The sequence below is a fragment of the Sclerotinia sclerotiorum genome, genomic scaffold, assembly GCF_000146945.2.
Source record: "Sclerotinia sclerotiorum 1980 UF-70 scaffold_16 genomic scaffold, whole genome shotgun sequence".
Classification (NCBI taxonomy): Eukaryota; Fungi; Ascomycota; class Leotiomycetes; order Helotiales; family Sclerotiniaceae; genus Sclerotinia; species Sclerotinia sclerotiorum.
The window spans coordinates 468,684-491,360 of record NW_001820820.1 but is presented as its reverse complement, the minus strand read 5'-3'; the positions used below and the strand labels follow the sequence as shown (position 1 = coordinate 491,360).

Here is a 22,677-nt window from a genome sequence, read left to right as displayed (position 1 = left end):
GTACTAGGTATCAATGGTTATCGGTAAAGTAAGATCATTGGAGGAATAAATATGACTTCTTTTTGCCTAGCTATTGCGGCTAGGCCATTCATTTGTGTATATATAGAGTAGCTATCCCCATCTACAGGTGCTCTTCACCTGTAGATTCTAAGTTAAATACAATTGCTGGTCTATAACACCCTTTTGGTCACAATTTTAAAATTAAACTTCTTTAAATAATTGTATAACGTGGTTTGTCAGCGAGCGGGCCATATCACCGAGCGGGCCACTTTTACCTCAATTTATCATTTCAAACCCATATTATTTAACAACAATTAAATCAATTGATTGAAACTATCAAGAATCTAATAATCTAGTATCTATTATACTATTCTAACAAGTTCTTGAATTATGACCAGTCTTTCCACATTTACTACAGCATCGATTAGTAGATGATTCCCTATTAAAATTTCCCTCATTTTGATGCTCGTTGCATTGAATCTGATTATCAATCTCTTATTGTAATAATATATCTTCAGCTTTTTATCCAGTAAGTACTCCTTTATTATATAGTTGAATTTTTTTAATACGTCGACATTTACTTAATACCTCATTTGCTCTTCGAAATATATGATTCTCAACACTCAAAATTATAACTTCATATACTAATCTCTTTGTACCTTCAATTAAAACTTGTATAATCTCAAATATAGATATAGAAGAGCTTGATTGATAATAAGTTATTTGAGCTTTTATTAAAGTTGATTATAAGAGAGTCTCAATTGGATTACAAGGGATTTGAGAGATCTAGGAATTGGTAAGTTCTAAAAAGGTAAATGAAGAGGTAGAAGTACAAATCCTAATATCTAATTTTGAGAATATAGATTGAAGATCGAATGGTATTAGATCTGCTCCTCGAAAACCAGCTTTCATATTCTGAATAGTAAATGATTGTAAATATGCAGCTTTGAAGATTATAAAGAATTCAATCTTGGTAATATGATTGATATAAGCTTTAATAAATCCTTCAATTTGATAACTATATAAACGTTTGAGTATATTAAAACACCCAACATCGAGTGATTAAGTTAAATGACTTGAATATGATAGTAATTTGAGATACATAATATCATTTGATTTGCAATATGATTGAAAAGGTATTGATTCATAGCTTTCGTGCCTATCCAATATTAGCATTCGATATTTGCCCTTCCTTTGACGAACAATATATTTATCGAAATGCTTTAATCATTCTAACCCTGTTTCATTATTTGTCCATCTATTAAAAGTAGGTTTAATAGTCCAATCTGCAGGAAAATCGGTTTCGGTATATCAATTGGAAAGATGAACTTGTTCTTGAACTATCAGAAATAGAGGTATAGTTTCACTCTCTCCATTGCCATATATAATTGCCGTAGCCTACTCTCGATTGCCTGATTGTATTGCCTTGCTTCTGCCATTTCGTTTAACACTAGTTACAACTATTCCAAAATATATTATACCTATTATGAAGCCGATTTCGTCGAAATTGTAGAAATCGGAATCGACAATATCATATTTCGCCTGTATATTCGATACCAATCCAAACCACTCTTCAATAAACTTGGGATCTTTGCAAAGAGCTCTTTAAAAATCATAAATGCAATTAAAACATATCTTTAATTCTGAATATCATTTAACAAAGCGATGAGCCCAGAGCTTTCCAATCTTCTTCGCACTCCGTAATTCAAGGATATAATTCGCTATATCTTCTATATCACTTAATTTAGATACAAACCCTCTTTTATCTATATCGATTATATATTGGATAAGCACTTCCTCTTCTAATTTGATCAAATTATAACTATTTGCTCGAGATTCGATACGAGGGGTAGTACTGTCCATTCTGCGCTGAATCTTTATACGCGGGATATTATATAGTTTAGCAATCTTTCGAATACTTAATTTTTGCTCTTTATTGATAGCTTCGATAGCTAAAAGTATTCGACCTTTTTGATTATTCGATTCCATAATATATTGTTGATAAATCGCGTATTGAAATTGAAAGATATAAATTGAGGTAAAAGTGGCCCGCTCGCTGATATGGCCCGCTCGCTGATAAACCACGTTATTTAAAATAATCTACTTTATTACATAATCAAAATATTTTTGTGATATGATAATAAAGTGAATGATTTTAAAAGAGAAAAAAATAATTATCAAATAATTTATAATTGAATTAATGATTAAAGATAATCAATGATTGGAGATAATTAAAAAAACAATTAATATTCAAAGTGATTATAGTCTCACTTTAGCCGAATTCGAAATATCTGTATTTCCTATATATATTGTTCTTCAATATTTGGATCGTTTCAGGAAGTATTTGTATATCTGTACAGGAAGCATTTGGTGACCACTTAGGGGTAAGAGTCTCTAGTGGAATACGTTGTGGATTGCAGGAGGCGTATCCAGTCGATAGTTGGGAGATCCAATCACTCGCAAAAAGAACAAACGTGCTATTGCTATTGCTATCAGGGCGTAGGTTATGTATAGTGACTTCTCTTCCCGGGTGGCCATATGCATGCAATACAGAATTCATGAGTATGAGTAGTTTGAATTAAGCGAGTACGTAAATTGGAGCTCTTAGGAAAGTATTTACGTTCACGGAATGATAGATCACCATATTCTACAACGCTCTTAACCTTGTAACGAAAATCTACACCTCAAGTGTATCAATTATTATCACAACTCGCGGGTTTAGACATAGGGAATTAGACACAGTATCTTATAATGATTTAGAATGCTAAATTAAAGCTATCTAATTTTACATCCATTTTGGCCAACTATGAAAGTTTTGTTCTGATGAGCCATCTATCTAGTCCTTCTCTCTTAGGAATTCACCCTACAAACGACCTGCACTTCGTTTTAAAGGTATCATTCTCAGGAAATCCCAGACCAAATATTGCCATCCATCGCCCTAGTTATCTACCTAATATTGCCTAATTTCATATCCTCCAAACCACAAAAAAGCAAACCCATCCTCGGAAAGACCAATCACTTTGGTTAAAAGAAGACCGCCTTGTCCCCATACATATCATCAAAAAAAGAAAGCTCGACGCCGTCAAATGCTGATCAAAAGCCTGCCATGCATGATATCATAATGAAAAGGAAAAAATGTCTCATATTGTAGTTGTTCTTTATGCAAAGCCGAAATATTCACTACCTGCTGTAATGGCCGTAAGGACTTGAGCACGCAGGGTTTCATAACTTTCATATTCTGGAAGGTCGAGTTCTATGTATTTAGTTAGCATAGGAGCACGTATTTGAATTAGACAGCGTAACTTACGGTTGAAGCAAGTGTGAGAAGATGGTAGTCGCTCTTTGTTGCCATAGTCGCGGTGAATGTTGAATCTGCTAAAGCCATTCATACCCTCGAGCTCTTTGAAGCCATTGAGAGGTACCTTACTGGTTCCCGTGACGAATTGCAACAACTTGGCTCGTTCTTCTTTGTCGTACGAGCGAACAGCACGCCAGAACCATTGGATTTGTGGAGATGATGCTGAGTAATTGTGGTATTCGGTGTTGCTCTTCCAGTCATCAACGTCAATTTCAGGTAGTCCAGAGATTAGCAATTCCAATTCCTGCTCATTAAAAATCGAGACCAGTTCAGCCGGGATAATATCATGGAAGCCCTTCAAGAACTCATCAAGCTGTGCCTTGACAGATCCTGTAAGTTTCCATTCAACCATCAATCTCACATACTCGTGCTTGTTCTCCTCTGTAACAGCAACATTGCGTCCATTTTCAATGAAGTCAATGGTCTCAACAACGCCAAACTTGTCATTATCAACGGAGAAGGTTTCGGTGATGATATCCGTGATATCGTTCTCAAGCATCCATATGAGAGATTTATAATAGTCTGGATCCAAAGATTCCATGTCTTTTACTGAAACAGCTTTGCCTAAGATGCGCTTGTAAACTGCTCTGCTGAAATGACAGTCGAGAACACGACCTTCATAAAGTGCTTTTCCTATGATACGACCAATAAACTTGAAAAACATGAGATGCTCTTCATTGATACTACTCAACTGGTTGGGGTGGAAAGTAGTACGGTCAGAAGATACGGGAATGAAAAGAGCATAGCCAGGGTCGAACATTTGCCTAGAGAGAACTTGGAACCATTCACGAGTAACTCCACCTGCATCAACTCCCTCTTCCCCATGGAAACGAATGCTTAGCTTGCCATATTTCATCTGATCTGGGGTTTGGAAGTAGAGAGATTTGAAAGAGTCATGGAATACTTGCTCTCGGCGAACAGATAGCTGTAGGGGAGGAACTGCACGAGAACCTTGACTGCGGCTGTGGATGCTGCGGCTGAAGTAGTTGCGCTTGTTATCGAACTCAAGAACCTTGGGATTCTTTACTAAGAGGGAGAATGTACCAGACATGAGCTTAGGTGTATGTCGGACGAGGTCGTTGAGAATCTTTCGATGCTCTTCGGTAAACGAGAAGAACAAGTTCTCCATCCGCGACTCTGGAACGGGACTGGCAAGAACCATTTCCTTGTTCTTCGCAGCTCGAGTGAGGGGTGCGTCCTTCAAGGTGGTATTCTTGCAAACGACCATGAGGGATTCAATCAGGGGTAAAAGAATAGTGGCGACACTAAGCATGTGGTCTTGTTGCCTAATTGTACTGAGACAAGCACTTAGCTTATCCCACATTGGACCAAAGGTGGAATTCTCATAGAGGCTAGACAAAAGATCTTGCTTTTCAACAATCTCAGAGGAGTCCTCTTCACTGGCGGCATCGTCCTTCTTTTCACGCTTGGGATCGAACAGATGATCTAGAGCAGTGAGAACACGTAGAAGTTTGTGCTGATCGGACGCCGGTGGCGAAAACTTTGCTAATGCGACACCTTGGATCTCCGTACCAGTTCTAGCTTTTTGAATCTGAGGAAGAAGGTCTTGAAGGTCTACCAAGATAACTTCTCCCAATGCCCGAGCCTTGGCAATAAGTTCTTTTCCGAAAATAGTTTTCGCCCCAGGTATTGTGGAAAGATTCTTGATGGTTGATATTGTCTCCCGGAAGGTCTTAGAGTTGCACTCACAGCAGAAAATGTTTGTTACCAGTCGGAGATTATGTTCTGGAACGACTGGAGGGGTAAAGACATGGATTTTCTTCTGTTCTTGTTTAGAGGCATCCGCGGGCTTAGAGGAATCAGTTTCTGGAACGGCGGAGGCATCACCACTATCAGCGTTTGTTGGAATGACAAGCGTTGAAAGTGCTAGAGTAGAAGTCGAACCAGCATGCGGATTTTCCGCAGGGGCGGCAGTCTCTGGGGACGCTTGTGCCTGTTCGGTAGACGTGCTTTCACCGGTGGTAACATTTTCAGTATTAGGTACGTCGGTAGAACCAGTGGCCTCCGCTGTTTCATTTGCAGGCGCAGCCGCTTTGGCTCTTTCTGCTTCTTCAATGGCCTCCTTTTGTTTTCGCTCTAGCGCAATGAGTGGACTAGTGACAATATTAAGTAAGAGTGAAAGCTGTTCCATGATAGTTGCGCTCTCCATGATGAGGTCGCGATCTAGAAGACTGAGCAAAGAGTTAAGTGCATATCTTGGTGCCTTACTGTCCTTCCCCTTTCCTTTGCGACTGAGACTACGCTTAAGTCCGCCAGATGGCTCATGCTCGGTTAGGAAGAAAGAGGCAACATGCAAATTAGTCTGAGCAAGATAGACCAAGGCTGTCAAACATTGCTGGACTACCATGAGTGGCGATGCCTCAGAATTTGTCTGCGCAAGGGAGCCGAGACCAGTGAGTGTTCTTCGAAGAGTTTGTGTTGGTGTCTTCGGATCCTTTTCTTTAGGTTGCTTAGCTCTGACTGACAAATAAGAGAAACTTCGCTCAATTGCGGTCATGTCGGCACTGCCATCCTGAAGAATATGAAGAAGGGTGCTGATAAGCTCGGCGCGGTTGTGCTTGTTCAATGCGACATTCTGCAAGACTGAATTGAGTGTACTTCGGAAACTGCTGTGTTGGAAAATGAACATCAAACGTAGGAGTGTTGCTACACCTTGTTTGTCCAACATCTGAACAATTGCCCGACGAGCTCTTGGCTGCTGAGGAGCACCTCGAATTTCCTCGCCAGGAGCAGGGCGGCGAATAACACCAACAGGTGCTCTTCCAGAATGACCAGGATGATCCGGTTGACCTCTGCGTAGTTGACGTGCTTGAGCAGCGAGATCTGGAGGTAAAGATGCCATAAAATCTTCGTCACCATCCATCAAAACTTCCTGCCTGAGAGCTGGTGAAAAGGTGGCAAGAATGCTTGGAAGGTCCATGTCCCCATTTGGCGGACCTCCGCCTGCAGCAGCGGCTGCTTCTCGTCGTTCGTTACGTTCACGACGACGGCGTTCTTGTGCCTCTTGTTGCATGATTTCTTCTCGAATATCATCTGGAAGGGCATCAAGGAATTCCTGGTCAATGTCGGTTGGTTGTGAGCCGGTGGCAGTAGCCTGTTGACGTCGTTCGGCAACGGCAGCCATGATGACCTCCTCACGGATTTCATCTGGAAGTTCCGCAAGAAACTCTGCGTCAATGCCTAAATCTGTAATATCAAATGGATTGCCGCGAATCACAGTCATGACTCTAGGACGATCAGCAGCTGGAGCTTCCGCTCCCTGTGTTTCCGCATTCGTAGCTGCTTCTGGTGCTTCGCTCTGAACACCCTCCATGGCATCGGCTGCGTTAGCATTATTAGCCTCGATAGACTCCCCGGTTTGTTCATCAACCTCGGCACTTTGAGTAGCCGCAAGCTCAGCTGCAGCTCTTTCGGCGGCTTCTTTCTCTTCGGCCTCTTTCTTCTCTCTAGCTGCCTTCTCCTCTGCCTCCTTGGCTTCCCTAGCCAATTTTTCTGCTTCGAGTCGCTTTTTCTTTTCTTCTTCCAGCGCGCGGATTCGCTCCATTTCAGCTGCTTTGATAGCTTTGTCAGCTTCAATAGCAGGAGGTACAAGTCCTGCCATTATTTCGTTTTTGAGCTCTTGGGCGACCTCAACATTACTCGGTCCAAAGAGTAACTTCGACTCTTCTGACCATCGCGCAGCTGTACACTGAGTGGTGAAAGATGTAGCGCTTCCAGGCTCGCTCGTATCACGATGGTTATCAGTACGAGGACGACGAGTGCCAAACATCGCTTCAAGTTCCCTAGGCAACTGACCAGGACCAGCGGTAATGTGAAACTGTAAAGCTTGTCCATTACGAACCATCGATCCTGGGATACGTAAGGATCTGATCATATCAAGGATTTGTTCAGGGCTATCACCAAAGGCACGTCCACCAAGAACACTACTCATGTCTATCAAGGCGCCTGGTCCCGGTGCTTGGATCCAGCTGCCTATTTGAGGTCCTCGATGGCCAGGTCGGTTTGAACCACTTGGGCCATTGCGTTGAAGTAAAGGATTCGTGCCGTCGTCCGTGGAATATGGAGGTGGAGCGCCGGATCTGTGTGCTCTATAACGGAAATCTGGAACTAAAATTCTATCAGTTCTATTCTGTCTGGTTTGATCATTCATAGTTCGCCCCAGAATCGTAGATTCTGTCGCCCGGATGCGTCCTTCTGTAAACTCTTCATATCTTCTCGTAGCTTCAAGTTCTGAGAGTTGAGACAACCTACCACCAAGTGGGTCGCGCGAACCTCCGGGAAGGAATGGAAAGGGACTGGGGAATGCATGACGATGTCGGCCTTGATGTCCACGGTTGCTGATGACCATTGGAGGCTCAACATCTCCCTCCCAACCAAAGATAGGACCGGGGCCGTCCGCTTGATCTATTAGTCGGACCGTAGAGCTTGGTCTGATATTAGACTGACCTGGATATGCGTGCTCAAAGAGCATTTCTTCGTCCACATCATCTTCATCATCCTCATCTTCTGCAGTGAAGGTTAGAAAGTGCTTCTAAAGTGAAAGAGAAACATAATACATACCTTCCTCTTCAATTTCCTCCATGTATTCACCCAAAGGTTCTTCTTCGTCATCTTCAGGGTCACCAACACCTTCTTCTTCCAGGCGTTGAAGCATTTCAACGGCATCTTCCTCATCACCAGCACCGGCGAGGACGCGGACAAGATTGCCAATAGGACCCATATCACCCATAGAATGAGCGTGAACATGTGCCTGTTCGTTGTCCTCTCCTGGTCCCTCATAACCTTCCTCATATTCCTCTTCATCATCTTCCTCCATTTCTTCGTCATTATCGCTTTCCCAATCATCAAGATCTTCGTCTTCGGCGAGCTCTTGGACATTTCCGGCCTCGTCAAGAATTTCGATACGAGCATCATCATCCTCCATTTCCTCGGAACCGTGCTCGTCATCATCATCATCTTCATCTTCGCTATCATCGTCTTCGTCATCATCTTCTTCATCCTCCATGATGACTTCGACATCAACACCATGATCGCCAGAAAGACCTTCGATGGGACCCATGCCGTCATCATCGTCATCTTCATCACTAACGTTCTCCTCGTCATCTGGTTCCATTTCTTCTTCATACTCCATACCGTCGTCATATTCGCCTTCGTACATATCCTCATCATCTACAAAGGTTAGCTATTAAATAAAAAGTATGACACCGGGTACACCTTACCATCTTCGGAATCAGATGATGTATCATTCTCATCCCCTTGCTCGAACATGCCTAAAGTCGAGTTTCGGAATAGATCAGGGGTCTCTTCTCGCTCATCTTCTAGATCTGACACTGAAGTAGCAGACTCAATATCGTCTTCGTCAGCTTGTCCTGGAGGAGAGGATATAAGTGAGTTTTCGCTAAGATAGATGGCATGATGAGTAAGCTGCTTGAGAGGTCGCAAAATATATTTGACAGCTCGCTTTGCACCGGGAAAGTTGAGATCTATATCTGCGACCGAAGCAGTCAAGGCTGCAATGTATCCCTTTTCAAACATAATGCGCTTAAGCTGCATCTGCGATCTCTTACTAACAGATGTATCCGCAGTTCCTAGATTATCCTTTCCAGTCATGATATGCATCATGAGATCAGCAAGTGAAAGCATCCTAGCATATTTAACCTCGAGGGTTTCAGTAGAAGCGCTTGCGTCTTTGTAGGCCTTGAGAATATTTTCTAGGACAAAACGTCGAACGAACAAGAGATCAGGTTCGTCTTCTCCATCGCTTTGTTCTCGAGACTTGTCAAGGATCTGTTCTCCAGTCTTGTTCAACAAAGCAGTGATGACAGAGTCGGCCCAGTGCGAAGTGGTGAGCTTCTTGCGAATGGCCGTATTTTCTGCATAATCCAATGTTCCAATTGGCAAGAGGTCGGCGAGGAGATAATGAAGCACACTGGATCGGGGTTTAGACGGAGTCATTGCTTGAGGAGGAGCACTACGCTTAAAATTGATGAACTCGATTTTAGTTCTATTGTAAGAGGACAACAGTTCAGTGAGACACTGCAGTAGAAAGCATCGATAGATATATATAGGATGTTCGTCGGCCTTGAATTCCTGTTTCGTGGGTTCCTGGATAGACTGGCTGTCTTTGAGTGCAGGTGAATCAGGCACGGACGGTGCACCGATCATTGACACATCCCCAATGGAGGAGGTAGCCTTCTCGGTACTGCTGGTGGTTGGACGATCCTTATCTTCCACATCTTTGTAGTTCAAGAGCTCACAAAGTAGGAAGTGAATAACACCATCCGGGTTCTCGACTACGGGTGTTTTATGCTCTAAGGAAGCTGTCTTTCCAACATCCGGCATATCAGTATCAATAGCCTCAGTAGATGGTTTGAGATCTTGAAGACTTAGATCCTCCGTGGCTTGCACTGTCGGCTGAACAGTATCTTCAGCATTCTTGAGAGAGGGAGTGTTTTCACTTGGAGAGTCACCCTTGAGGACTAAGGAGGGTGCACGACTTGTGGGGTCAGGCGATAATGGCCATCCCGTAAACTTTACCATTTCGTTGCTTACTTGAACAAAGAGTGCCGGGGCACGATTGGCGACGTGTTGCAACCCTCTTAAATAGAGCTGAAGATCAATAGGGGATCGCTGGGGTCGAACGTTGTGATCAAAGAAGGCCTTGATATCCGATCGCATAATTTGTTTGATGGTTTCGTCATCCTCAACAATATGTCTGAGAATTAGCAAAAGGGGGCTATGAATGCGAGTCGAACTAGCACCAGCGAGCTGCTTCGCCATTACAAACAATCGCTGTATATTTTTTTTCTCGCCCATGGCTTGCGCAATTGAGCGAGTACGTGTTAATATGACAAGGATTCGAAGTACAGCAAGTGCGAGCGATTCTTCTTTTCCAATTCGTGGAAGGATGTCTAGAATTGACTCTAAAAGTTGAGATCTTTCCTCTTCAGATACGGCAAGCTCTACATGCTCAATGACAGGTGCCTCAGCCTTTTCATTCTCATCTTTTGGTGGTGTCCACTTAGCCTTTCTTGGTTTAGCATCTTCACTCAATAGCATCTCAACAATGAGAAGGATCTGTGCAATCCATGGCGATGGTTCCTCGGCGGAATGTGAAGGAGATAGCTTGACAAAAGTGAGCAATGTGGAGAGATTTTCCTTGAGCTCTCCAACTGCAGCGGCGTAGAACTGCTTTTCACGTAACATTAACGCCAGTAAATGAGCATAGGCCGCGATCTTATTTCCATCAGTGCGAACATCTTCTGCACCAGCGAAAGACATAAGGGCGACAACAAGTGTTTCGGCGACAATCTTCCTCAATCCAGAATGATCAGGAGATTTATTGACCACAGTAGTAATCAAATCGGATATCTCAAATGTGACATCGCCATGAGCATTGATGACATCCAAGCACTTATCAATCAAATTTTCTCGAATGAGCTTGCGCTCATCATTCAAGTCGTCAACGGTGACCTGCTTGACAGCGGGCTCCTCAGCCTTGATGGATTGTGTAGGCTTCAGTGAAGGACTTTCACGAGGGGCGCTAGGTCCGGCGCTATTCGATGTATCTTGGCTTCTATTATCATAACCAGGAGCGAGTTGGTTCATCATGCGATTAAACCCCTGGGGCGTAAATGGGTCATCGGCTGATTCAGGTGGAACTAATTGGCCTGATGCCGGAACTGTAGCAACTGTTTGAAGGGAATTAATGATCGCTGTTACATCTGGATGTGCAGAACTGATAGCCGCGGGTTGCTCACTTGGGCTTGCTGATCCGGTAGATCCACTTGAAGGTCTAGAATTACCACTAGGCTCGGGAGCAACCTCAATATCATCCTCGGGAATTGGGCAGCGCCCACGACTTCTTTCTCTCTTCTGTTCCTTGCAATAGTCAGTTGACGTAGCAAGATGATTGTTGCAACGATACAAAGCCTCCTTGGCTAAATCCTCATCATAGCCTTGGTCTTTAAGCGCGTTGACGTTATCAGAGTTAATTTTGAAAGCCTTTCGGGGAGGTTTTGTTTGTCTGGTAGGTTGGTTTTCAGTTCTCCTGATAGCTCCACCTTCACCTTCCGTGGAGGCTATAGTACGAATTACTTCAATGAGAACCTCTGATATCTGGCTCGGAGCCTTTTCAATCAAATCAGACTCCCACAAACTTCGGACAGTAGGTAAGATTGCCATGCGAAGCTCCACCATGAACTGGCCAGGAGTGAAAGAGTCAAGCCGGGTACGGTCTCGGTCTCGTTCATTGCGAGGCATCATAGCTAAGGTCTGTGGAACTTCAATTACATGCTTGGAATTGGCGAGGATCGAGTACATAGAAATGATCTGTTTGGCGCCGATAGCCGCCAATCCATGCTTCACGGGCTTTTCGGGTGTCTTCTCCTCCTGCTGCTCGGGCGACAGGCCACTTGGCGCACGGATTTCGGAGGTAAAAGCTTCAAGGATGCGATTCAAAGTGGTGAAGCCGGAACGTTCCTTGAAAGCTTGCAAGACGATACTGATGGTTTGAATTTGGCGATCTGTATGACGAGAAGCTAGAAAACATCAGTTTCAATCATGCGAAATTAATCAAAGGAGTTATTCTTACAATCAATTAACATATCCTTGAGTACATGTAACAACTCGATCCAATATGAATAAGTTTCCGTACTGTTGTCATCGCCGGGGCGAGCCAATTGGTTGAGAATAGATTCAGACAAAGCTTCAGCGATAGTGGTATGGTTTTGTCTGTAGTATGGATCAGGGTTACGCTTGCTGAGCAGTATCTTGCCAACATTCTGGAAGAAGGGACTAATAACCCGAGTCGTCTTGCCGAGGAGGTAACGGAACGTTTGATAGTTCCGATATTGAGCAGAGTTCCTCAAAGCTCCAGGGGTCTCAAGTTCCGTAGGATTCTGAGTCAACTGACTTGATGGCTTGGCCGATATATCTGGAACAGGATTGGCTTCTACAGCGTCTGCTTGTAATGCTACAGCGCCTGTTACACCAGCAGCTGAAGATAGAGAGTCGGGTTCGACACCTGGTGCTAGCGCGTTAACAGCAGTATGGGATGGCTCAGTGATGACAGCTCCTGGAAACACATCCTTCAATACGCTGTCCTTAATTCGTGCTGGGGATATTTGTTGCCAGCTCTTGGGAACAAACGTCTGCAACAGAATTTCCTCTTTGATAGATGCACCTAAGAGGGGACCTAGGGTTTGAATTAAGCGGTTGTAGTGGTCAGCGAAATTCATAGAATTGAAGCCAGACGGAGTGTTTCTGTGACTGTATGGAGATCCTTGTATAGAAGCTGTCAAATTAGATACCAAGGATTGGACATTGACAAAAGCTTTCGCAAAAGCAGTGCCTTGTGCCAATATCTCCTTGTCGGCTTGATCATGGCTTTGTGTGTCTACAAACGGAGCAAAGAAAGATGTGCTGAAGTTGTGTGTGGCAAATGGTTGGAGAACATCTGCGGCAGCCTGAGCTCGCTTCAAAAGTGATGGGATCACGAGATATGGTTTTTGCTCGGCGAGAAGAGCGATAACATTTTGCAGATTTCGTCCAGATATGCCATCTCCGAAGTTGGCTGGTAAACTTTGAGACTCGGCGAGATCAAGCACATACTCAATGCCACCTCTGGCACAGAACTCGGTACGGACGGAAGAGTTGTTTAAAACAGTCGCAAGAAAAGAAGCGACTGAGGTTATGTACGCCGTCATGGAAGTGTCGGAGTCTTTGGGTGCTACTGGAGCGGGTACTGCTTCATCAGCATCGCGCATTTCAACATCACTACCATTATCGTCTGCCTTGCCTTTTCCCTTTACATCCGAAGGGCTGCTTGAGGAGGAACCGATAGGGACGACATTGCCAGTGGAATCGTGTTCCCACAACTTAACACCTGCTCTATCTTTCTCAGCCTTAATCTTGCATAGATAACCCACTCGGACGACCATATCAAGGATAGCGTTGATAATTGCACCCTTAAGAGGTGGGTGATGTCGTGCCAATTCATCGAAAGTACCGCCTAGGCTAGATGGCAATTCACCACTTGACTCCATACATTTGACATGCTCGGGGCTCTCAAATATCTCAAAGAACGATTCCAGAGCACGGGAGGCTCGAAACATCCTCATACCAGCGCTGTTCAAGCAGAGCGCACTAAATGCTTGCGGTACAATATTAATGGTTTCTTGAGTTGGTAAGATGCCACGAGCAAGTGGCCCTTCGCGGAGAGCTTGAAGCATCGCCAATGTTGGTGGATGTGGGGTGGTATCTACCTCAAAAAATGGCTCATCATCAGATTCTTCGTCAGATGATGCTGTCGAGATATCCCCGTCTGGACCTTCAATTGCTAGATGTGCGGAACCACGCCTCTTTTTTGCTCCAGAAGGTGGTAGCATCTGGATTGGTCTCCCAGTGACAGCCTCGAGAAATCCTTTGCTCAAGCCAGCTTCTGCAATGATTGCAAAACTCGTGGGCTCGTTATTGATGAAACCGTTCAATATACCAACGGCGTTGGTCCAAACAATGGAGCCAAAACAGCGAGCGTTTCCAATAATCTGGCGTAAACTACCAAGGAGTTGTGAAGAGTCAATGAGATTCCGCAAAATGCGGTCAAAGTTGCCGCCGTAACTATTTGCTGAAGACATCATATGGTGAATAAATTTGAACAGCCATTTCAAGACTTGTTGTTGATAGAAAGGAATCTCATAGTCAGTGGATGGCGAACGATGTTCGATTGGCATCCCATTACCAGATTCTGCCATGGTCGAAGCAGCGGTCGTCTCGTGAACGATTAAATCTGAGACACGATCGAGACCATTTGCATTGACCAGTATCTGAAAGGCTTCACGAGCACTATATACTACATTGTCCAAAAATGACAAAGTCTTTGGTTGGTAGCGCTGGGCAATAGAAGTGCGTAATCCGAGAATTTCAATCATGATGGGTATTAAACCAGCTGTGACAAGGCCCTCTGCTGTACGGGGATACTGACAGAGACTAGTCATGAGTGAGAATAAAGCGTTTCGCCACTGATCCTTGTCTGTCAACTTATCACCAAGGTCCTCTACGGCCATCTCTGCGACAGCTTTACGGATAACGTACAACATAACCCCATGGTTGATGGTAGTATTCAAGGCCTTGCAGACGTCTTGAAATTTTGTTGAAATTCCGGCGATGGCTTCAAGGGTTGAAAATGCCAGCGTCTGCATGTATATAGAGACGGCGATATCACCTTCTGCGGGCGGGTGCACCAAATCAGCAACTTGATAGATAAATTGTAAACGCTTTGGCTCGTCACCATCCTGTTTCATAATGTTTTCAAGGAATAAGGGTTCAGCATAGACATTAGCCATGTTCGCGACAGCAAGCATTCTAATCGCCAGAGCCTGTTGTCGTGTCTCTAATGAAGATATGAGAGCTTTCGCAATTCGAATCTTCGTAAACAGCTCGTACTGCAGATCCTGGGGAAGATCCAAACCATACTCATCCATTAAAGAATAGATATCTGTGGATCGGAGCTTTGCCGAAGATATTTCTATGGTTTTGGCATTCTGTCGTTGCGCGTCATCCGCAGGCATTGTTGGGGTACGTGCCAAAGTTGGAGATGCCTCTTCGGTTGTAGAAGAACGATTCGGACGGTGGGCGTTCGGGCCAAGATTGGATGATCTGCGAACCGGCGTTGGAGTAACAGGTGGGACAGGGGTAGTAATGACATCGGCTGGTTTCGATGCATTGCTGGCTGACTCGGTTTCTGGTTTGGTTTTCGGATAATAGGTCATCCTGACGTCTCCCCACTCATCCCAGCTCGTCTGCGATACAGGTGATGCAGTATTATCAGAACCTCTTCGAGGGCTTTTGGTATTTGTGCTGACCCCTGATCCCCCTTTGTATATTGAAACGAGATCATTTGCATAAACAATGGTGGTTGAACTCTTGTGGCTTATTGGAAGGTTGAAATAAGCCTTGTCCTTCTCCTTGCCTTTAGCCCCGGGAGTTGTGGGATTAGGTGTCGTGGTGGATTGTGCCGAGTCTGGCGGCGTGGTGATAGTCTTGCTAAAAGGCAGTGCTAACTGAAGAACTCTGTTAAGATCGATATTGTAATGCTCTGCCAAAAGATGCTTGCTACTCCTAGCAGATCCAACACGCTTCATAGCAGAGTTATATCTCTGAGCCAATTGAGATGTGACAAGAAGAGTGTTCTCAAGTAATGACAAAGACGTCGTATTGAGTAAACTCCCTAGATGCGGACTGCTGGAGTAAATACTGCGATTGCCACAATTTTCCAAAAGCATCTTTGAGAATTTCAAGATCGCTTCAATCAATTGTCTATCTCCATCTTCTCCGTAGCCCAACTCGGACAGATTGTGAGTCTTCGCATCGTCCGCTGCTTCTCCTACATTAGACTCCAACATATCACGACCGAAGTTTACTTTTTGAGGGCCATCTGATAGCTTGTATGTTGTGCAAAATCTTTCAAGTATCACATCAAAGCGATTCAAGAGAGAGATCCAATGATAAAGGTCGCCACGGGGGAAAGGCCATCTTGTGGGAAATTGTGAGAGATGTTGCGGAAGGAGGGGTAGAGATATGGAGCATGCGGTTTTCACGAATTCGCTGATGAAGGGAGACTAAATGTGTGATGTCAGCTCACCATATGTGCTAATCAACAGATAAAAATACTGACCAAGGTTTCCAGGTGCTTGGGTTGTATCGTCTTGGTTATTCTGACCATGATGATGGCGGGCGCGGCACAACCGCAGAAAAAAAGAATTCGACCCCCTCCACTACTTCTGTAGCAATCCTATTTTCTTGACAGCTCAACAAAGAAGAAGTGTCTCAAGATTTGACAGCCCCAGCTGGAGGTAGGTGGCGCTTGGTGCGTTTGCGCCGTGAGAATAAGTTGACTTATGAGGGAACTATGTACGTCGCGCTGAACCTGCGAAATCAGTAAGTTAATGACGTTGAATTACCTGCTCACAGATAAACTTTTCGTGATAGTGCAAATAAAAAGAATGTCGTAAGCGTGCAAAGTCGCGTTGTTTCGAGGTATGTGAGGAAGCAGACGGAGAAATTCGTGATATCGAAATTCGTGATATTGAAAGGTACGGTGCAGGCGCCTTTCAATACTATGTCGTATCGATAGATGGGAATTTCGTCGATCTGATGACGCTGGGATGGAAGACCAGCTAACTACTGAAAGATGAATTAAGTAGGATTAAAGTAAGTGTTCGTGTCTGTTGAGGACTTAAAGGAACGAAGGTTTAGGATTTTGGGATTTTGGTTATTAAGTGGTGGTGGGGTTTATGTTTGTGTTATGTATGGGTTGGGGTGGTAGGGTGGGAAGGAAAGTTGGAGATTTTGAATGAAGCTCTCTGTTGAAGCTACTACCTTAGGTTAATACAGTAATCGCTTAAGACAAAACTACGTCAGTAGTGAGCATGAATTGATTTTTTACTGATGCATTGATTGGATTCAATGAAACAATTTTGAAGAAATTATGTAAGAGTGAGATAGGTACGAGGTAGGTACAGCGATAGAAACCGTTACAGTAAAAAAATGAATTGATAAATTCTTTATTAATTTGATATGATAATTCAACTGTTGCTCTACTGTACTAATAAGTTCTAACTAAGTATTCCTTGTCATCATATCACACCTGCCACTTTTTCTGCCACTTATCGAAAAGTTTAATAGGCAGCCAGCCGATCGTAGCCTTGTCAAAAGTCTTCTCGAAGCCTCGTCTCAAATATCCTGTCAGCCTTGTGGTCTGTGAACGAGGCTCGGAACTTCTCATTGAAAAGATTCCTCGTTCCTAGCTAGGTACTGACTGTAATAATCTTCATGATCAAGAATAGTGCTATTAGACTTACAACAAGAATCATTTCTGCTTTGGCATCCGAGTTTAGCAGGTGAATAACCAGGTAAAGATACATCTGAAATATCGATAATACTCGTCCATCATCTGTATCGATATATTGACAACATTTTGTTCATTTTCACGTCGACGAGTTCTCCTCCAGATGGCTAGGCAGTTGCACTGATCATTGGAAGATATCAATCTACGTTACTTACAATGCTCACAATATATACACAATATGCACACATCGAAACATTCGTGATATAACTGCAATACCGCCATGAGCAACGTTATGGCATCTGGTTTATGGTTCGAGACAAGTCGGCCTCCTTATCAGTGATCCTCATTCCAACACTATCACGTGTATAACATGCATCTGTTTCCACGATTGATCACTTGTATGTAGCTAGCAATGACGCTCCGCTGGCCCTGTGGGAGCCACCACCCTGGAGGCCTTTATTCACCGTGCTCGATTGGTCAAACCTCACTTATGCTTCGTATATTTCGTTTTCCCTCGGATGAGTTGATTGATACATATGTACATATATACATACACTCCACTTCAAGTTACGCATGTTTCCGCTCCACCCAACGAATCGGATCAGTACAACAATTAAGTAGAGAGGCTGGGCAAGGGATACTCATGCCAGAATGAAGCCTCTTACCATTTAAAATGGACATTGCATGTGCCAAAATGACATGATTAGCCGCCTTCGAGGTCCTTGGAGAGGAATCATGAAACACAAAAGAAGTTGTACGTATAGAGAAAGAAAAAGCTCAAAGTTTCATAAGGAAGATCCCAAGCTAAACCCCCCGACCAAGGAATCCCCTATAGAATGAATGGAACCTGTCAAACTGATTCACTAACGTCGATACTAGACACGGAACAGGCTAGATTATCCCCTGAAAGATGTCGTTATGTGGCTAAGTAACATGGTTAGATCTTGGGAGAAATGTGAATTAAGTAAGTTATGCATCAATTAAAAGTGGTAGCCTCCGTTTTTAACCCTTGTTTGTTGCATTGAGTTTAAGTTGAAATGGACGAAGTAAGTGAAAGATATGTGTCTCTAAATCCTGCCATCTCCTAAATTCATGTATATAGGTATATCTACATATGAGTACATTACATATGAAGGCAGGTATGAAGGTACGAAGGTCAATCTATTCATAAAACTCCTATCAATTCCACATTCCTACATCCTTAGAAAATATTATCCAGAATATCTTTCCCCTGCCCCGCCCTCTCCCATTTTTTTATTCATTAGCGACAAAGGAGAATAAATCTCCGAAGGCGATCAAATCTTGTGTCACCGGTACTTTGGGACTTTGGGACTTTGGGACTCGGGTACTTGCATACTTTCATACTTTCACACTTTCACATCAGACGAAAGGAACACCGACCGACCAGTACTGGCTGGTACTGGTATAGGATTGTCAGTCACCACCACAAATTCAATAACCAACCAGAAACTCCTTCAACTCTAAAGAAGAAAAATGCTATGAATCAACAAAGATAGACATGACTTATATGATTCAAGTCATAAATTCCCTTTTATACCTTTACATTCTGTTTCTGAAGTCTTTAAATTAACTCCAAAAAGAAACTCCACATTTTACTCTCGTACAATCCACCGGTCCCCCTCTTGATATTGTACACGAACCTCTTCCTACGCATTGCTCTCACACATCGAGCTCACTTCCCTAAAAAAGGAATACAAATCGTCCGCATTTGGATTTAGATCTCACCTTAACTCTATCTACCACCAACTTGATCCTCTCTTTACATCTTTTGATGGCCTCGAATACCGTACCTTCCCATTAAACTACTTCAACCAGACCACTCACTCACTACATACCTACCTACCTACCTACCTACCCTCAAAACTACGAGAATCTCCTTCCCTCAACATATATTCTTCTCTTAATTTTAATGAAAAGATGTCTGATCACGAGCATCAACAGCATCATTCCGATGCAGAAAAAGATTCAATAATGGAAGAAACAGAGAAGAGGGTTGAGCAGAGTTCGGATCATGAGAGTGTTCGTTTATATCCTTCATTTACTTTCATTCCCCTATGTGTCCTGTCTTCCGTCAAAGTAGCACAACAGCTATCTACCTGCATTGAACTGCAACCAACCATTTACTAACTTTCACCCTTATTTGTAGGACATGTTCGAAGATGCCAACGATGTTGAAGACCTCACAGATACTCCTACTTCCCCAATTGAGAGAACTAGGTCTTTGACGAAACGAAGATCATCATCTATTAAGAGCAGTACACAAGATATCAGTAGCGATATTCCATCGGTCCCAACAGTACCACTTCCAGAATCAAATGGCGAAACGAATGACGAACAATTAGAATCCGATATTCCACCACCTAAATCCCCCCTTTTGACATCCCATCGCATGTCCGCTTCTTCCCTCCATAATGTAAATCTCGAAGACGGTGATGATTTTGGTTCACCTCCACCACCTCCTCCACTTTCGAAAGGTAGCTACCCGTCTCGATTATTTGATAGTTTGAAAACTCAGTACTGATACACAAGTTTGTAGTAGCACCAGAGGAAATGACACCTGATCAACCACCCGAATTACCACCAAAACCCAGCATAATTACTCCAATGCAAGGTCTTTCTGGAATCCTTCCAGATGTGCCATTCTCACCGCCACCACCCCCTCCTCCTGCTCCCGCGCCTGCGAATCTTCCTGCGCCCGCACCCGTTACAAGAAAATTAACTAGTCCATTTTCATGGCTTTCAAGAAATACCTCGGCTCCAAAAGAGAACGTAAAATCGTCACCATTGCCCTCACCTCATGCGAATGAGCGAAGACATACCGCTTCCTCGATAGCAACCGTCGGCAGCAGTTCAGAAATGATGCTAAATAAATTGGAGGAGGGCAATGAAACAGATACCACGAATGGGGTCAGACGGCCTGGGAGGAATAGTCTGCGGGACAGATTTAAGCTCGTGAGAATGCGTGAGGAGGCCGGTATTACAGAGTTGCCTGAAGAACAGGACGAGGCAGGCAATATAGCATTTGGAGGACTCATTAGACAGAGTACAACTCTTGGTATGGGCTTTACAGGCTCTCACGACGACAAAGACCACTCACCCAACGGAGGTGTTCCACCTGCGACTCATAACCCAGTCAGTGTCAATCCAGCATTGGCCCCAGGTACGGCGTCTGGGGTTTCTGCGGGCCCTTCTGCGATGGGTGATCCAGAAGCACCGGTCGACTGGGATTTGTGGCAGAATGTTGTGTACGAAGGGCCAGCCGCGGTAGCAAGGACAAGTGCAGAAGAACTCAATCAAGCTATCGCAACTGGTATACCGCATGCTATCAGAGGTGTGGTATGGCAAGTTTTGGCAGAAAGTAAGAACGAAGAGCTCGAGGTTCTCTATAGAAGCTTGGTAAATCGAGGTACAGACAAGGACAAGGACAGGATGAGTACATCTAGCGGAGTACAAAGCAATGGATCAATAAAGGAGACTGTGGTTTCATCGGCATCGTCGATACATTCCGAGAAATCTACCCCGGCAACTACTGTCACCAATGGAATGAGATCTCCCTCTCCGCCGAGCGAGAAAGATGTAGCATTGTCGTTAGCTGAGAAGAAAAAGAAAGCGAAGGAAGATGCAGCGGCTCTGACAAAACTCGAGAGAGCCATCAAGCGAGACTTGGGTGCTCGAACGAGTTATTCAAAATTTGCTGCAAGTGCTGGACTTCAAGATGGATTATTCGGTTTATGCAAGGCATATGCTCTTTATGATGAAGGTGTTGGCTACGCGCAAGGCATGAACTTTTTAGTTATGCCTCTGCTGTTTAACGTAAGTTACCAGAGTTCCATTTTCAAGTAATTTCTAACGTTCAATAGATGCCTGAAGAAGAAGCATTCTGTCTATTAGTACGACTTATGAATCAGTATCACCTTAGAGATCTTTTTATTCAGGATATGCCAGGTCTTCATAAGCATCTTTATCAATTCGAGAGATTATTAGAAGATTTCGAACCGGCGTTGTATTGCCACCTCCATCGACGTCAAGTTACACCTCATTTATACGCAACACAATGGTTCCTTACTCTTTTCGCCTATCGTTTCCCATTACAACTTGTGCTTCGAATTTATGATCTCATTCTTAGCGAAGGTCTTGAGGCAATTCTTAAATTTGGCATCGTACTCATGCAAAAGAATGCGGCCCACCTTCTTACACTCACTGATATGGCTGCATTAACCACATTCCTTAAGGATCGACTTTTCGATGTTTATATTGATGCTTCTCCTTCAGCAGGATCAATACTGGAAAATGGTTTCTTCGGAAATTCTGGTGCGAGTATTGATAAAGAAGTTTATCGAGCGGATCATATGATTCAAGATGCTTGTGCTGTCAAGATAACTCCAAAGATGTTAGAAACGTACGCATTAGAATGGGAAGAAAAAACCAAATTGGAGAAAGAACGAGAAGCAGAGTTAGAAAATCTTAAATTGACGAATATCTCTCTCACACACAAAGTTCGACGTCTAGAAGAAAGAGTCGAATCTCATGATACCGAGCACGCGGCCTTGGCTACTGAGCTTGTTCGTACTAAAGTCGAAAATCAGGAAATTCATGAAGAGATCGAGACTTTGAGGGAACAAGTTAAGGAGTTAAAAAATGTGATTGAAAAGCAACCTGACGAAATCGAAGCAAAATTACAGAGTGAGATGGATCGATTAATGAAGAGAAATCAAGAAGTACATGAAGAAAATCAAAAACTCGAGGATGAAATGAATGAAATGGAACAAAATTTGGTGGAAACAAAGATGAAATACGCCGAGGTAAATTGACATTCCCATTTTATACCAAATGAAGAAAAGTACTAATCAATCTTATAGATTAATGCAGCTCATGAAGCTTTGAATCGGAAATGGACGGATTTGAGGAAAGCATTGGGCGATTAATATCGCTGTAAAATATCAAATATCAAATATCAAAATTATTAAATACGACTTGTACAGTTCTTCTTGAAATGATACCGATGCTTTGAACTTCTTTTTTTGGCGTGTTGATCGCGTGCATACATGCATGAATGGATGAATGGATGAAAGGATGAGTTGATTGAAAGAATTTTAGTAGAAAATGCTTTCTTTTCTGTAGAAGCTTGTTTTCTTGTTTTCTTTGCTAGCTAGCTAGCTGGGTGGATGGATGGAGTAGAATGGTATGAATAAATAGTATGAAAGGAAGGAAGGAATAAGAATAAATAAGAATACTTTAGGTCCTTTAGGTACTTTAAGTATTGCATTGACATTGACACTCATGGTATTGATTGATACTGTATTAATATCGTATCTGCATTGGGGGAACAGTATTGGGGGAATAGTGTTGTTTGTTTTGTTGTGTGATATATGGATAGGTAGAATACTTGAGTTGAGGTTTTATATAGGTGTATGTTGAATTTTGTTTT

At 43.3% G+C, this 22,677-nt stretch overlaps 3 protein-coding genes across 3 annotated transcripts; 1 reads left to right on the top strand and 2 right to left on the bottom strand.

Moving 5' to 3' along the window:
* Positions 1–1,067: 1,067 nt before the first annotated feature.
* On the bottom strand, positions 1,068–1,989 carry SS1G_10714 (hypothetical protein; the record flags this gene model as incomplete). Its single annotated transcript, XM_001588217.1, has 3 exons — positions 1,068–1,159; positions 1,482–1,603; positions 1,757–1,989. The coding sequence occupies 3 exons, from the start codon at positions 1,987–1,989 to the stop codon at positions 1,068–1,070; spliced, it is 447 nt and encodes a 148-aa protein (XP_001588267.1).
* A 1,169-nt stretch (positions 1,990–3,158) lies between these two features.
* SS1G_10713 (hypothetical protein) lies at positions 3,159–16,103 on the bottom strand (the record flags this gene model as incomplete). Its single annotated transcript, XM_001588216.1, has 7 exons — positions 3,159–3,253; positions 3,308–7,486; positions 7,631–7,885; positions 7,940–8,548; positions 8,599–11,904; positions 11,973–15,999; positions 16,056–16,103. The coding sequence occupies 7 exons, from the start codon at positions 16,101–16,103 to the stop codon at positions 3,159–3,161; spliced, it is 12,519 nt and encodes a 4,172-aa protein (XP_001588266.1).
* A 3,063-nt stretch (positions 16,104–19,166) lies between these two features.
* SS1G_10712 (hypothetical protein) lies at positions 19,167–22,174 on the top strand (the record flags this gene model as incomplete). The annotated part of the gene is made up of 5 exons (XM_001588215.1): positions 19,167–19,268; positions 19,396–19,723; positions 19,786–21,062; positions 21,110–22,051; positions 22,109–22,174. The coding sequence occupies 5 exons, from the start codon at positions 19,167–19,169 to the stop codon at positions 22,172–22,174; spliced, it is 2,715 nt and encodes a 904-aa protein (XP_001588265.1).
* Between the last annotated feature and the right edge of the window lie 503 nt (positions 22,175–22,677).